At 39.6% G+C, this 18,204-nt stretch overlaps 1 protein-coding gene across 1 annotated transcript in view; it reads left to right on the top strand.

Moving 5' to 3' along the window:
• SPTLC3 (serine palmitoyltransferase long chain base subunit 3) overlaps positions 1-18,204 on the top strand; it is a 1,995,977-nt gene that overhangs the window by 1,504,713 nt on the left and 473,060 nt on the right. The window contains exon 9 of the mRNA XM_044056235.1: positions 8,324-8,450. Within this exon, the coding sequence (XP_043912170.1) occupies positions 8,324-8,450 (127 nt within the window). The remainder of the gene's footprint in view (positions 1-8,323; positions 8,451-18,204) is intronic.

Below are 18,204 nucleotides of genomic sequence, written 5' to 3'. Positions count from 1 at the left end.
GCTTTGGCAGAGGGCATTGAGTGTAAGGAATTGCAGGATTTAGTTCATGCCTCTGATCAGGTGGGTAAGCATTCTTTGCAGTGTGGTTTTGATGCTCTTCAGGCCTCTTCCAGGGTGGCTGCCACTGGATCAGTTATTCGTAGGCACGCCTGGCTTAAGGATCAGAATTTGTCAGAGCATGTTAAAGCTCGTATTTTGGATGCTCCCCTTCAGTCTGAAGTTCTGTTTGGTTCTCCTGTGGAGTCAGTTTTGAAGAAAATGGAAGACAAAGCTAAGTCTATGCAAACAGTTAAGGATTTTTTACAGGTGCAGCCCCCTAAGTTTAGCAGAAATTGGCCTGCTAAGGGATGGGCTTATCCTCCTTCTGATTTACAGTCTAGGGGCAGATCTAGACGTGGTAGGGGCAGAGCTCATGCTCAAGGTTCTTTCCGGCCTAGGACGTGGAGTTCCCCTGCACAATCTTCAGGTGAGGGCAGGGGTCAGCCTTTTCGTAAACAGACCCAATGACCTGTATCTCCAGCTGCCAGATCCCTCCTGTCTGGCAGCTCCTCTGGGAGGAAAGTTGGCACATTTCAGGAAAAATTGGCTTTTAGTCACTCAGGACAAATGGGTGTTGGACATTATACATCGAGGCTACGAGTTTTATTTTCACACCTTGCCTCCTTTCAAAGGCATGCCAGACGTTCCTTCTCAGCAAAAGGTGGAGGCTCACAAACAGATTTCTTTACTTCTCAAAATGGGGGCTATCCAGGGGGTCCCTCCGTCAGAAGTAGGCCTAGGATTTTATTCTCGCCTGTTTCTTGTACCAAAGAAAGGAAACACTTGGAGGCCAATTCTGGAATTCTGGATTTGTCTATTCTCAACACATACCTGGACATTCCAAAATTCAAGATGTTAACTTTGCAACAACGTCTGCCTCTATTAGGCAAAGATCACTGGATGGTAACTTTGGATCTCAAAGAGGCTTATCTTCACATTCCTATCAGGCCCAGCTGCAGGAGGTTCCTGCGTTTTCGGGCTGGGACTTTACATTATCAGTTCTCTGCATTGCCCTTTGGCTTATCTACTGCGCCCAGGGTGTTCACAAAGGTCCTGGCACCGATGATAGCCTTCTTAAGGTTAAGGGGAATACAAATCTATCCTTATTTGGACGATTGCCTGATTCTGGCTCAAGACAAAGTCAAGTTACTTCACCATCTACAGTATGTTATGGCAGTGTTAAGGTGCCTAGGGTATTCTGTGAACGAAACAAAGTCCAGTCTAGTACCCTCTCAGGACATGTGCTTTCTGGGTGTGAGACTGAATACAGCCTCTCAGATGGCATTTTTGACCCCGGACAAACAAAGAAATCTTACCCTTTACTTCCAACAATTGTCTCTACGGTCCAGGCTGACTGCAAGGACAGTCCTTCAAGCCTTGGGGTTCATGGCATCTTGTATTCTGGTGCTTCCCAATGCCAAACTGCATATGAGGAAGCTACAATGGTATCTCAAAAGCGTATGGACTCAACACTGCCACGATTTGGACACTGTCATTCAGATGATACCTTGCATCCAAAGGGAATTTTTGTGGTGGGCTCAGGAATGTCACCTAAACAAGGGACTCTCTGTGACCCGACCAGAGGCGAGTCAGATCTTAATGACAGATGCCTCAGACATGGCTTGGGAAGCACACTTCAATGGAAAATGGGTTCAAGACACGTGGCCTGCCAGACTACAACATTTGCATATCAACATGAAGGAGATGTTAGCAGTCCAATTTGCATTGATGGCTTTCAAGGATTTACTTCACCCAGGGCAAGTGTTGATTCAGACAGACAACACAACAGTCATGTGGTACATCAACAAGCAGGGGGGTACCCATTCGTACCCTCTTTGCAGACAAGCTATGATTTTGTGGGAGACTGCTCTCAGTTTGCACCTCACCCTTCAGGCAAGGTTTCTGCCAGGAGCACAGAACTCCTTAGCAGATGTTTTGAGCAGACAGATGGTGGATCCCCACGAGTGGAAATTGGATCCTCATGTCTTTCAACAGTTGACGGTGGCATGGGGGACTCCAGACATAGATCTGTTCGCTTCTCCACTGAATTACCAACTGCCAAAGTTTTGCACAAAGCTGTTTCACCCAAAAGCTTGGAAAGTGGATGCTCTATCATTCAGTTGGAACAACCTTCACATTTATGTCTTTCCCCCTCTGCCTCTCCTTCCCAAGGTGCTCCTAAAGGTCAGGCAGGACAAGCCTTGCATGATTCTGATAGCTCCAGATTGGCCACGGCAGCACTGGTACCCTCTGCTGAGGACTTTAATACGGGAGCCTCCTTGGCCTTTGCCATTAATTCCACACCTTTTGTCCCAGGCAAGCAATCATTTCCGCAATGTCAGGATTCAGTCCCTGCATCTGACAGCCTGGCGTATTCTGTTTTAGACCCTGGGGGGTCGCAGCTTCCTCAACAAGTTTTGAATGTCATTTTGGAGGCCAGGCGGCCTAGTACAAGGAAAGTTTATGCTGATAAATGGAGGAGATTTTTTTCTTTGGAGCAAAACAAAGAGCTTTGATGTTTCAGTGCCTAATTTGAGTGTTTCACTTCAGTATCTTACAGAATTATTAGACAAGGGTTTGTCTTTCTCCTCTGTAAAAGTTCATGCTGCAGCCATTTCTGCTCACTATGACTGTGACCCACCATTATTCTCTCACCCTTTGTTCAAGCAATTTCTTAGAGGGGCAAAGAACATAAGACCCCACGTAGAGCTCCTACTCCTGCCTGGGATCTCAATTTTGTGTTGGAAAAGCTCACTTTACCTCCTTTTGAACCTGCAGCTACTTCAGAGTTGAAGTTTTTGTCTTGGAAGACTGCTTTTTTGTTGGCCATTACGTCTGCTAGAAGGGTATCTGAATTACAGGCTCTTATGGCAGTTGAACCCTTCCTGATATTTCATAAGGATAGGGTCTCACTACGTACTAATCCTACTTTTATGCCTAAAGTTGTTTCTAATGTGGCCTTAAACCAATCTATTCATCTACCTACATTTTATGCTGATCCCCAAAATAAGGGGGAGAAAATTTTGCATTCTTTGGACATTCACAGGCAGTTACGTTATTATTTGGGCAGAACTAAAGGGTTCAGGCAGTCCCAACAGTTATTCATTTCTTTTGCCTTGGGGTCTCAAGGAAAACCTGTTTCAAAACAAACTATTTCTAAGTGGATTGGGCATTGCATTGCTTTCTGTTATTCTCATCATGGTAAGGAGGTTCTGGCCGGAATCAGACCTCATTCCACTAGGGCTACTGCCACTTCTACTGCTTTTTTAAGGGGAGTAGCTACTAAGGATATTTTGGAGGCAGCTACCTGGAGTTCAGTGCACACTTTTTCTAAACATTACCATCTTCCTCTTTATTCCAAATCTAGGGCTGGGTTTGCCACTGCAGTTTTACAGGGCATGTTAGCAGCTCCTAATGCTATTTGATTTTACCAACCTCCCTTTACCTTTGCTTTGGGATTCTACCCACAGGTTATGACTGCAGCAATGTGAGATGAAGAACATAGTACAGTTTTGTACCTACCATAAATGTAGATGTTCGAAGATCCACATTGCTGCAGTCTAATTTACCCTCCCTCCTTCCCCTCTGTAGTTTGGGGTGGCTGTGTGATTTGTGGTGTATCTATTGTTGCTATTTTGGTGATTGGGTATTTTTCTATTTTTTGGCTATGGCCTTTCTTTTAAGGCCTTCTGACATCTGGGGCAAGAAAGACTGAGGATATGGCGTCGGTCATGTGCTTTAGTACCACGGCGTACTGACATCAGATCTGAGCGACCATGACCGACGCCAGCCTAACACTTTGGTATTCGGGCCGACCGAGGACAGCGGACTACCCACAGATTATGACTGCAGCAATGTGGATCTTCGAACATCTACATTTATGGTAGGTACAAAACTGTACTTTTTCATTGTAAGACTGTATTTCTTTGTTTAGCAGATGAATATTAGTGTTTGTGCTATAAAATCTAAAATAAAAGTGTTAAATGAACTCCAGGTAATCATTGTAGAAGTAAAGCAGTATGCACATTACAGTGTTTATAGTAAATGGGACAAAATAGCCAAGTAATGAGAAATTGGAATGGCTGCAGGTGCAGGGGAACTTTGGGGCCATATTCTGGTAGTCCATTCTTCAGTTTGCATTTGAAAGTTGGTATCCCACAGTTCCATTGGCGTGGGTGGGGTTACATAATTATGTATGCAAATTTTATGGTAATCAGCATACAGATTTGTAAAGCAGTATGCACATTACAGTGTTTATAGTAAATGGGACAAAATAGCCAAGTAATGAGAAATTGGAATGGCTGCAGGTGCAGGGGAACTTTGGGGCCATATTCTGGTAGTCCATTCTTCAGTTTGCATTTGAAAGTTGGTATCCCACAGTTCCATTGGCGTGGGTGGGGTTACATAATTATGTATGCAAATGTTATGGTAATCAGCATACAGATTTGTACCTATTTTCATGGGCCTGTGTCCAGATTTTTGATGTTTCCAGGTTGAGAGCTATAGTTCTAGACTAAGGTCCAGCTGCTGAAGATTGCTGCTTAACAGTTCTACCTCTAAAAAAATCCATTCTTAAAATGGTTATGGTCATATAGTTTAATAGTTTAACAAGGACCTAAAGTTTAAGACAGTCAGTGGCGAAAAACTGTGTTTTGATACTGTCTGAACAGTAGTTGACAGAAGGAGTTGGAGATTAACAAGTAATTATAGTAACAGCAGCAGCAGCAACTATGAAAGAATGCAGCATGAAAATGTCCCACAGTTTAGAAACTATATTTAACAATGAAACACCATCAGTTATGCCACCGGATGTGCAGAAGGCAGTTGGCAGAATGTGGCATCTACTTTCTGCTTCACAATCCTAAATTTTGCTTTACCAGGAATGTAGTATCAGTGATTAGTTATATATATCCTCAGGCAAAACAGAAGCAAGAGTAGACATTTTTTTCTTTGGTACACTTGTTTAGCAGTCTCCAGGAGTAAGTGGATTATCTGACTAAGCTGAACTCAGCAGAACTCAAGCTACACAAGTACATGTGCAAGAGTGTAAGGCCAAAAGCCTGAAATTTTTGGTTAAATAAGTTATGTATTTACATTCCAGGATTCAATACCTTCTGCTTTGTTTTAACTGAGCATGTTTTAACCAAAAATGTATTCTATTTTGATGAGAATTGCTATCTGCAGCTTAAGGGTACAGCTATGGGGACTTCCTTTGCCCCCATTTATTCTGACCTTTTTTATGGGTTATGTTGAAGAACAGTTAACTTATAATTCCAGTCATAATATTTACACGGATGAGATGGATATTTGGCGATATTATCTTGACGACTGCTGACTTGTATGGAAGTCTGATGTCACATACTTAAATAAGTTTTTGCAGTATTTAAATGACAATAAATGGGGTATACAGTTTACTATTTCTTTTGATATCAGACAGATTTATTTTTTGGATGTGTTAATTATGAAAAATGTTGATGGTACACTTGAGACTTCCCTTTTTCGGAAGGATTTTCATTCATTGTTTTTTGGATGTGAAAAGTTGTCATCCATGTCCGAAAATCACAATTTATATGGGTTAAGAGGATTTGTTCTTCCACAACAGAGTTAGATAAACATAATGATGTGCCTAACCACAGGTTTTTTAGCAAGGGGAAACAATAGGTCTGCCATTTGCAATTTGATTCATTCTATGGACAGACATTCTTTGTTACAATATAAAAATAAAGAAAAATATGATAGTCAAATTCATTTAGTTACCAGTTTTGGTAGCAATAGCCAATATTTTTGTGACTTAATTAATAAACACTGAATAATTTTCAGGGCTGATCATAATCTTACTAAACTTTTGCCAGCATGCTGTCGTTTTACTTATAAGTGAGATAAAACTATTGGAAATTATTTAAATCAGTTTAAGAAAACATCTTATATGGGCCTCAGTAAACAACTTTCTTTGGAAGGTACATCTGTATCTGGTTGTTTCCCATGTGGCCACTATACAGCTTGTAGACATGCTTTGATAATTAAACAATTTTCATATTGCAATATGTCTAAGGTGTTTGATATCTGATGTTATAATAATTGCTCTTCTGAATGGGTTATTTATTTGGCTCAATGTAGTTGTTCTGTTTTTTAGGTTGGATAGATCTCTAGACAATTTAAAACACGTGTCTATGAACATTTAAGTGATATCAGAAATAAAAAAAAGTTGACTAATGCTTTGTACAAACACACTTTGAAATATTCTGCATCTATTTTTAGGTTTACTGCTATTTATCGTATAGTTTTTAAAAGTCCAAATAAGTTGGGTTGGCATGAATTGCTTAGTAAAAAGAAGCATATGTGGATTGTTAAATTAGGTGCACTTTTTTTCTTCTGGGTTAAATGAGGTTCTTTGATTGTATTGGTGGAAGGTGAGGGTGTGCTCCTAATGGTTGCTCTTTATATATTGTGACTCACTTTTTTGTTTTGCATAAGTCACTGATGAAGGCATGAGCTGAAAGTGGTTTGCCTATTTATTATTTTAATACATTTTGTATATTTAATAAATTATTCACTGTTTGAGTGCTGACCATTGTTTTTGGTTCTGACTAGGCTGAAGCCTCTGTATTTAAAGGCATAAGAGGTGCCTGTGTTGAGTCTTATTCTCAAACATTCATTTGTTATTCATTGCAGTGTTGTAGTACAGGGGTTAAAAAGGCTCCAGGCCAGAAATAGACCATCAAGCAGCCTGTATTCAGGTATACTTGATTAAAACATGTAGCTTCATGCCTCAACTTTCTACATAAACTTCCCAATGTTGACTGTGTAATTCGTAAAAGACAGTTTATGGTGCAGAAATAATCTAATAAAACTAAATCATGATTTCCAGTGTTGTGTAAACACTGTGATCAGTTCCCTGTCATGCTTATGCTTTCTCAGATGAATAAACCTGAATAAATCAGTTTGCCCCAGCCTCTCTATAATAAACTTTGTAAAGATTGCACCTCTTGAGATGCTTGCAATATTTTAATCCAGGCATCCCAGAAATCGTGTATAAAATTTCTGTATTCTTTCAAGGCAAATGAATGAATTAATTAAGTATTTGCAAAAACTGATATATTTCATTGTGGGCTGCACTATACTCTTAAACAGTAGTATCAATACCTTCTCAACTTTTGAAAAAACAAAAATGGAGTGAATTTTTGTATAATGTCTTATGATTAATTGTATTTGCTATACATTGAATTTATCATCATTAGTTGTTCCAAGTTCTCGATAGACACATGATCTGACAAACAGTTATTAACAGGATTTGAAAAATTCCCAATTGCATTACCAAAGTTCATTATCAAGCTCTTTTTAGAATTAAATCTGAGCCCATTAGTTGAAGGCCAGACATACAAGTTGTCCAGAAAAGCATGCTTGGTTCCCTGGCCCTTAGTATATATGATGACACAACCAAATTTGCTGTAATCTACCAGTTTAGAGCACCATAATCTGATACTTCATTTTGTAGCCTGCAGGAACACACTGAAAAGAAATGAACCCCAAAATTACCCATGTGCCACTCCACATTTGATGTATGATCCATGAGATGTTATGTAACTTAATGTATTATTATATAAACATATGCATTTTGGAACTGTAGGGTCTTTTTATGTGTGTGCCTCCACCAGCAGTATGAAGTGGAAACTAAAACATGCAGAAAAATCTATGGAGAGAATATAAAAGCAATAGTCAGTGGTAGGGATATGGTTTCACCATCATGATCCAGTACTATTCAGCAAATACAGCATAAACCACACTACCACCACCAATTATTGTAAAGCAGAACTTAGAGATCCACACAAAAACTTTTATGATATGACATTGTTCCTACAGCAGGATTTGATCTCCTTCTTAATTCAGAAAACCTTTGTCATCCGCGCTACATACACTGTTTCATTTCCTTTATATTACAGCAACACAAGCAGTGTAAGCTACTACAAATATCAGTAAATGTTTTTTATTTTTCTGTCCTTTTTCTTCCAGCACTGATTAGTATACTGTACAAATCATGCAAGTAAAACAGCAAGTGGAGCTGAAATTGTAGCATGCTATAAACAGTATGTTACTGCAGCAGATTTTAATGTATGTGTATCATTCCATTTCTCACAGCAGACCAAAGATCTCTGCTCATCAGTTGTAAAACAACAATTTGTAAAGTACTGGGTAGATTTGATAACCTGTCATTAAAGAAACATGTATTTTAGGACCTCTGAGGTACATATGATAACTGCCGAAATGTTTTATTGATTTTTAATAGGAACTTGTTGATTATCTACGAGTCAACTCCCACAGTGCTGTTTATGCTACTTCGATGTCATCACCTGTTGCACAGCAAATTATTAGGGTCTTAAAATGCCTTATGGGGCTGGATGGAACAACAATAGGTATGGCATTCTCATAGTGTGGCATTAATATCTTGTTAGTGTACCTTTGTGACATTTGTCTTGAATGATGAGTGTTTGTTACATTATGCTGATTTTGTTACTTATATCAGTTTTGCTTTCTGACTGTAAAGCAAAAATGCTATTGGGTATTCATATATCATTACTGACTTATAAAATAAACATTTTTGTTTTATGCATGTATGTACATACCTACATTTTGTGTGTGTGTATATATATATATATATATATATATATATATATATATATATATATATATATATATATATATATATGTATATATATGTATGTATATATATATATATATAGAGAGAGAGAGATCGAGAGAGAAAAACTCTCACACATGTATATACCTGTACATATATGTCACACACATATGTACATACATGTACATATTTTTTAACAGTAAGGCACAAGGTATAGCTATTATGACACACCCAGGGGTGTTTTGAGGCACAGAGCATATAGTAATATTTATTCTCTGCACAACCCCATGCCCCTTATTGCACTTATAAAATTTACTTTTTTTGTTTGAATTTTATGTTTAATGGTTTATTTATGATACTTGTATGTTTTGTAGCATGTTTTAATGTAAAGTTATTCCTCTGGCTGTTTTTAACTAATTGATTGCAGTGTATGTTTGTACTTTTAAAAGAAATAGGACTTTGGATTAAAATTTGCAAGGTAGTCATTTAAGGAACTTTTCTGTTAAACTGTTTCATACCATTACACAATTCAGTTTGTAAATACCATTTTGCAGTGAATTTTAAAATTGCCTTCCGAATCCAAATTAGATAAATTTAGTGTCATGTCAGGCAGCGGTAGCTGATGGGTGGTATGTTGAAAATCTGAGCTGAAAATGTTAAATATCAAGTTGTGGCAGAGTTATACACTTGTTGAAATCATTAAAAAAGAAGAAAAAATCATGTTTTATCCTTCAGATCCTCCCGTATGTGTACTTGTATATAAAACGTTTGTGTAATCATATGTATGTAAAATTGTTTTCTCTGCCTCTTTCCAAAATTGCACACTTTGTAAAATCATATTTCTTCAAGACTTAACTTTCTAATAACATGATATCATTAGTTGGTTGCAAAGAGATGTTTGTACGGAGTGATTATAAAGTACTTCAGTAAGAAGTGTGAATGTAACCTTCACATCTGTTTTATCTGAGCCTGGTCATGACTGAAATTAGTTTCACCTACATAGTCAACAAAGGAAATATGTTAATAAATAAATAAAAACTAAAAGAGCTAATACATACTTTCAAGCCTTTCTACCATTTTTTTATTTCTCATAGATTACTCTCCTATGTACAGAAAGTGCTCCTAAGTGCTGGGACTTAGTTCACCATTAGTAATGAAACATGGAATTAATTCTCTGCTCTTTATTCCTTGAACAACAAGAGACTTCAGGTGGAGTTTAGTCACTACTTTTAATATTTCCAGTTATTGAATATCAAGGAATTGAGAGGTTGCAGTCAATACAGTAAATTCCAATGCTTCCACTGAACATGCGCAAAACTTTCCTGGTATACAAATGCAATAAATAAATAGTAGATTGCAGTTAGCAACTATTTGAGGCATGCTGCCATTATAAGTCATTTTCTCTGCTATTTGTACATGCAGGGTGCATGACTAGCTTTGATGGTGTACCTTTCTTCAGAAATCACATTAGGTTTCATGTGGTTTCATGTCAGTAAAGAATAACTACTTTAGACTTAAGCCATTAAATCTTATATCTTATCTTATATGACAACAGTTGTCAGTTGTGGTCAGCTTCTCAATTTTGTTAAAATAAACAGGGAAAAAGGTGTGTAGAGGGCTGGAAAGTATTTTTTCTATTAAAACTGCCATCAAAACCAGTGTTAATATAGTTGTCAAAAATAAAAATAAAGTCAAATCAATTTTTTTCTTAAAAACTCTCAAGTCTATTAAGACCTGTAAAAGCTGACTGGCAGTTGACAGGCCAAAAGTAAACTCTTGTTTAAACAGTTTAGAATACACTGGATTTAAATCTAATAAACTATAATTAAAGATGTTAAAATTTCTGTCTTTAAAAGTAATACCTTCATAGTGACATTCATCTTCAAATGCCATACAATCTGTATTCTTCGATCATAGCCTGAGCTCAAATTAAGGATTCCCTATTGTGCACATCCAGCCCTATATAAGTGTTTCTCTGTGGGCAGTTCTGACATGATGAATTCTTATGCTGATTTACTAGCCTCTCCAGGCTTCTCAGAGATGAGTAATCTTGCTTGTTTAAAAAACTTTCCCCCAAAATTAGACTGTGCTTCTGTTTCATTGTTTCATCAATACTATCAACAACCCCTCCAAAAAAAAAAAAAAAAAAAAAAAAAACAGTGTTCGCTTGCTCACTGTCATACCTCTAGGAAATAGGGGGATTAGGGTGTGCCCGCCATTCATCATACTGCATCCAATCCTTTAAAGTTTTTTGATCTTTTTAATGTCATCACATTAATTGTCCACCTTCTTGAAAATATTGTTGTACTTAGTAGAATTGATTTCAAATGGTAAATTGTCAACATGGCTAATGTGTTTAACTAGATTTTAAAGCTCATCTTCATTATGTTTAGTAAGGGCAGAAATGAGCTCACACTTCTGTCAATCAACATGTCACTCAGTTCACAGAAAAGTGGTAAGCCCTTTTTTAACCTATTGGGGTACTTCCGGTATGTAAGCCCTTTTGGCACACATTGTACATGATTGCTTTCCTTAAAATAAAAAATTTCAGCTGTAAATGTCAATGTTTGTTGAGTTTCTTCCCAAAGTCAGTGAAATAGGTGGAGAAACTTCCATCCGAGGTACTAGAACCAGCAGTAAAAGCAATGTCCTCATTTAGTGAACTGGACAATGAGAAAGTATCATGTACTAAGGTTTCAACACCAGCAGTACAACAAGCATTAATAATGGCATTAGTGAATTGTTGAATTAGTTATTTAAGGTTACCAATCTTATTCCATAGTTGATCAGATTTCTGTTGGGTGCCAGACATCTTAGGAGATGACATATTGAGATGAAGACAAAAAAATACAGTAACTAAACATAAGTCTAAGCAGGTACAAAAAACAAACTGGTAACCAAACAGTGCACTGCAGGTTGGACCAACCAACAAGTAGTTTATTTAGCACTTTTGTCCTTTACAGTTAAATCCATTTTCAGAATAAAACACTTGTAACAACATAAATTTAACAAGAAACACAGTCACATGATAATCAACTCGCCAATTAAATATCAACAACAGTTATAGCAAACAACCAACACTAAAATACCTCTTAAAATGTATGTAAGCATTATTTTACATTTTTAAGTATATATCCACAAGTCTCACTGTTGCACAGTTAGAATTTTCAAATGTAAAAATACTTCTAAATGATGTCATTTAAACCATGTGGTACAAGTACATCTCAATTGCCACATAAATTTGCATGCTTCAATGCAAGAGCATTCTTAAAAAAAATAATATCCTATATGTGTTCACTAATCCATTCACAAAGACATTGAGTAGTCTTACCTATGTAAAATGTTGCACACATGACAGTCAGACACAAACACATACACTCACATTGCACACTTAAAGACAAATTGAGGAATGGCTGTTTATTTATATTGTGTCTATATAGTATGGAGGAAAACAGAGCTCATGAATAAATGTATACAGAAAAGGGACAGTACGCTCACTCCACACAGAAGAAGCCACAACCACTAGAACAGAGTGCCGTGAGATGACCATGCTATACAGCGTGTTACTGTGCCAATGATCAGTTGCTTTCACACACATTCTGCTCCTGCTATACCGCTAATGATAGTCACTTATTGCATGCAGTGCTGATGTTTGTGATGTAAAGTGAAAGAAACTGTGTCCATCCTGTTAGTCCTAAATACAGTGCAACTCCACAACACAGTCACAAATACACACGCTCACACATCAACATGCAGTGCAACTCCACAACACACAAATACACATGCGCACACACCGACATGCAGAGGCCAAAGCAATACTAATTTTACACTCATTACAGTTCATTGTGTGATAGTACTTCTGTCATGTCAGGTCAGTGACTGCTGTTTAATAATCAAGCAACAGCAGCAGCAAATCAACTTTACCCACAGATGGTCTCCTTACAGCTGGTTTACTGACTGTGTTCACAGCTGATGTGTGACTGAGGTGAAAAACAAATAATAATGATAATTGTAATAATAATAGTTACAGTAATGTATTTTAAGTTTCTTTCTCAGAAACATACAGTAATCTAAATAAAGTATTAATTTTACTTATAATGCGCAATAGTCCTGAAAGGAAGATTAGTGATGGTTCAAACTGAGTAAACAACAAGAGGGTTAGTTACTTTAATCTACAGACAACCCCTGCCACCTTCTTCACCCAACAGTTATTACCACTTCAGATGTTTGATTGGGATAAACTGAGGACCACACAATGCATTTCAGCTTTATTCCCCAAAGTAGTAGCCGCACATTAAAGCAATCCAAAAACCTATTCATTCAGTCTGTCTGAGTCAACATATGGCTCCAAACCTGCTGATTTAGTGCACCAGCATCAAGCCATTCCTAACTCATTAACCCATAATGCCTTGCTCCACCCCACATACTCAGATCTTCTTTATCACCTCTTGGAGAAGCATCAAAAATCTCGCCAGATAAGTCATCTGCCTCTTACTGGGATAATGTCTTGTGAAAAAATTTTTGGCATATGACCGTTTAGTATTTAGTAGAATACAGTAGTACTAGTTTTTGCTTCTAGTTCAAGATGTTTATCTATAGATAGAGCTTAGTCAGCCCTTCTGTTATTGGCCTCGTGCCATCTTGCCATTTCTGGCAGCCGGCCTTGGGACAGCTCTTAGCTGATAGTACAGTTGTTTGCTGCTAATTATTATGCTTTCTACTTTTATAAGATTTTTAGTAATTAAGTATTTAGGATTTAATAGTATTTGTGTGTAGGCTGTTTTTTAGATTTGGATAATGGTATTTCTGTCATTTAACAAGAGTGCAGTGTTGTGTCTGTTTCACAGAGAGTTTTTGCAATTCAACAGGGATCAAAAAGCAAGTTTCAAAAAATGCTGTAAATGTGGACATAAAATTCACCCTCAGAGCCAAAGTTATGCTTAGACTTAACTCTTTTATTGACATCTGTGTTGCCTTCAGGCACAGAGCATTATCTGATAAATTTATCCTCAATGCTCTTCTTCCTGCAAATTTGGAGCAAACTAACAACCTCCAAAACCTAAGGACTTGCAGCCAAATAAATGTCCAGCAAAGTTTTCTGGTCCAGTTTCAATGCTGAAGGCTCCTAGACTGGAAAAAATCTAGCCTGAACTCTGACCTGTACCCTGCAAATGGATCCAGAACCACTGGCACCAGTTATGATTCATAATTTTCCCAACAGAGTGGATTTCCAGACCTGAATCAGCCCAGTTGACAAAGTTGCTTAGATCTTATCACAGTGCCTCTGGAATGGATTTGCATCACCTGCTGTAGAAGTTTCTGTGAACCTAAATCAAGATGGGGGTCACCCTCACCATTCTGCCCTTTAGCTATGGTCCCCTCAGATCGGTATGGATACTTGGATCAAGTGGCTTTAGATTTGTTTTTATGGCTCCTGGAAGTTTGGATTAGACTCTACCATTATGGCTTCACTCGGACCCATTGATGGAGTCTTGGAGCTGAGGAGTTGGATGTACAGCTCCTTTGGTATTGTCAGAAATATCTGTCATTGATACCTCTGCTGTTATCCCCTCCTCGATATCATCCACTCAGTCAGATATGAGAAATCCAGCAAGGTCATTTGCTTTCTCCCCATTCAAGGAGTTGGATCTGACCACAAATGTGATTTCTTTGGATCCTACAGAAGTTCGCAGTGTTGGGGAGAATCATCTTGTCTCATAAGGCAAAGCCACGGGCTTCTCCATGTATGGTTTCATCCTGTAACCTTGGTCTTTGGATCCATCTTCTCAACAGGCATCATCTGAGCAGATTCTCCCCGTTGGCTTCAAACATTCTATGTTACAGCAGTAACAGCCTTCAGAGGACTCAGGAGCATCATCCCCATGTCAACTCACCGAATGAGTCTGTCACATCAGATGCTAATTCAGATGATAGAGAGGGATCCCCACAATCCTCTCCCAATGATGTGCCTTTGAAAAGATTCTGGACTTCATGAGGCAGAGGGAAACCTGATAAACTCAACCTCCCTCTCAGGGTAAAGCAGTACTATTTGAAGCATATGGGATAACCCCTTCTACTTCCTGTGTGGTCCCAGCAGTTGACAAAATGGTGAAGTTAGTAGTGAATATAGTATGGCAGGAAACTGATACATGTGAGTCAGTCCCCTGGAAGCCCAACAAGGTATGGGATGACCCCTTTCTTCTTCCTGTGTAGTCCCAGCTGTTGACAAAATGGTGAAGTTAATAGTGAATATAGTATGGCAGGAAACTGACACATGTGAGTCCATCCCCCGGAAGCCCAACAAGGTACTTAGACCCTCTAAAAATAAAACTTTTGGGCCAAAACACCTCCAGTGAGCTCCATCATTATTGCAACAGCCATCAAAATAGAGTTGTCATAAGATTTTTCATCTATTCATCCACCTATTAAGGAGTCTTGGGCTATTGATGGACTGGGAAAAGTGGACATATGTTTGCAGTACCTTTGCCCTCATGCCAGAATCACAGAAGCAGCTTCAGGCAGCTCTATCCACAGTGTCTAAATATCACCAACCTGTCCATGTATCTGCTACATAATGCAGGTAATGGAGCAGTGAAGGCACCTGGAGCAGTCATCACCATGAAGCATCACATTTAGGTGCACCTGTACTACTTTGCAGACTAATTTAAGGCATCCTTTACGGTGCTCCCTTTGAAGGAGCCACCTTGTTTGGTAAGATTGTTAAAGAACACATACAGAAGTGTGAGCAAAATGGCAGATGATCTGTGCAACAGGAGTGAAGTTTGAGACACCTCAGTGCACCTTTAGTAGGAACCAAAAGGGCGCTCGATCTGGTTTCGTAACTCATGCCATCAGTATGACTCCTCTTCTGACAGGGCTGGCAGTGGCAGAAAAGGCCACTTCAGTAGGTGCAGACCCAGAGGCTGAGGAAGTATATAGAACCCGCGATTCCAGGGGCCCGTCTCTGACAGGTAACCTCAGAACACGAGCTGTTTGACTGTGCCACTCTGAAGGTAGTTGGAGAACTCCTATCCCTCTACCCTCACTAGTGGTTTACCATGAACCAAGACAGATGGGTAAGAAGGATAACATCAAAAGATTATCAAATTCCATTTTCAGAACCCTCATCCCTTAAACTCCATTTCCAGGTGTCCCACCCTATCAGATAAAGATATTCACCGTGCATACAGCTGCAGTAATCACATATGGGTTCTCTGCCATCAGGCGGTCCCCCGGTCGGCTGAATTCCAAAGTCTTGGTCCGCCGTCGGTTGTTGTCGCCTTCTTCCCTGACGTCAGTGCGACAGGGGTATATAAATCACAGCCGACGCCATATTCTTCAGTCTTTTTTGCCACGCGGTTCCCGAAGCAGAAGCAGTTCGCAAGTGCCGGTCGGCCAGCTCCTGAATTTACAACAAAATCGGAAACCGAAGTCTTCATTAAAGCTAAGTACCCCGTTGGGGAAACTTTTCTTGCTTCAGACCGATGTCAGACAAAGTTAACAATTGTATTTCTTGTGGGAAGCAAATACCACATAAGGATTTCCATTCCCTCTGCATACCTTGTTTAGGCCCAGACCACGACGTCTCGGGCTGTCGCTTTTGCGCTACCTTCAATAAACGCACTATTAAGCATCGGGCGGAGTTCGCCCAACATTATTTTGGTAAAGCCTTTGATTATAAAATGTCGTCGGATACTCCGACTACCGTTTTGTCCAAAAAACGAAAGGACAAGGACCGACACGCGAGGTCCGTGGTCTCCACCGACACCACGCCAAAACCAGCTACACGTGGTCCGGTTCTCAGCGAGACACCTATGCAGTCCCTGACTACCAACGACACTTCCTTGGCGGTGTCTTCTGTACCCGAGACCGCTGGTACCTCGGCCCTTACTCAGACTACAACCACCGAATCCACAGTGAGTGTTGAGCCTCCTAATGTGGACAGGTCCACTTCCACCCAAGGTGTATTTAGGCCCTCTTCTTCCTTTTCCATTAAGGCCTTCACTAAGTCCAAATCAGCCATGCATCTCAAGAGGCCTGTTGCACAGGGCCCATCCCCAGGCTCCATGCCTAAAAAGCAGATGCTTAAAATGGCTGAGGATTTAATTTCCTGTATCAGGGGTTCCCAACCCCCTCCAGACAAGAGACCCAGAGTGGAGGAAGACTCTCCCTCTTCTGAACAGGGCTCCATTTTCTCAGCACATTCAGATGTGGAGGAACACTCGTATTCCCCTTATGAAGATTCTGATGCAGAACAGTCCATTCCTTCTGTATCTCCCCCTGAGGATTTTTCTTTTGGGGAGACCTTGCACACCTTGAGGGAACACTTCCATTGGGAAGGCCAAGACTTTTCTGATTCCAAGAAAAAGCTTAGGGAATTTCTTTTGTTACCTCAACACAGGCCTCTGGCTATACCTCCTGTCCTGGACATTCTTGATGATGTTTACTCGGAGGCTTGTCTTAATCCGGATTCCCTGCCTCCTGCACCAGTCAAACCTGATAAGTACTACAGAGTCCCTAACTCTCACCAGTTTCTTTTCAAAAGCCATAATGTTGACCCCAAAACCATTTCTCAAGGCCCCAAGGAAATGAAGGCCTCTACTTCCAAGAATCCACTACCTTCCGAGAGAGAATCTAGATCCTTAGAAAGGTGGGGGAAAAAGGTATACACCTCGGCCACTCTAGCCATGAGGGCCTTAAATTGTCAGTTCCATATGCTTAAATACCAACAGTTTCTGCTATCATAATTTAGAAACAAAATGTCTCAACCTGAACAACCAGATTTGAAGGAATTGCAGGATATGATGCATAGTGCAGAACAAGTGGATAAACACACCTTACAATGTGGTTATGATGCCTTAGAGGCCTCAAGTAGAGCTGCTGCTACAGGAGCAGTCATTCGTAGACATGCCTGGCTTAGGGAACAAAACTTGCCTGATCATGTTAAAGCTAAACTACTAGATGCTCCTTTACAAAAGGATGTGCTATTTGGTACTAATGCTGAGGAGATACTACGGAAAATGGAAGAAAAAGCTAAATCTATGCAAACTGTCAAGGCTTTTCTACAGGTACAGCCAGCTCGTTTTAGCAGAAATTGGCCTTCAAAAAATTGGTCCTTTCCAGCCACAGACAAGCCCCAGAGAGGTAGATACAGGCGCTCAAGGGGCAGAGGGCAATCTCAAGGATCATATAGAGGCAGACAATGGCAAACTCAAGCACCAAGAGGTGGTGAAGACAGTGCACAACAATACAGAAAGCAAACCCAATGACTTCCTCCTTTTCATGCCAAGCAAATCTCAGCTGGCAGCTCCCTTGGGAGGAAAGCTGGCACTATTTTCAGGAAATTGGCACATTATCACAACAGACAAATGGATCCTGGACATAATAAACAGAGGGTCCAATTTTCATTTTCACACTCTTCCAAAAATGAGAGGCATGCCAAACCTGCCACACAATCAAAGGGCAGAGGCACAAATACAAATTACAAAACTCATGGACATGAAAGCCATTCAAGAGGTTCCTACTCACGA

This window comes from Protopterus annectens, chromosome 1.part2 (assembly GCF_019279795.1).
Source record: "Protopterus annectens isolate FY-2018-M chromosome 1.part2, PAN1.0, whole genome shotgun sequence".
NCBI lineage: Eukaryota > Metazoa > Chordata > Ceratodontiformes > Protopteridae > Protopterus > Protopterus annectens.
Note: the sequence above shows the minus strand (reverse complement) of the source record. Positions and strands in the feature narration are given on the sequence as shown.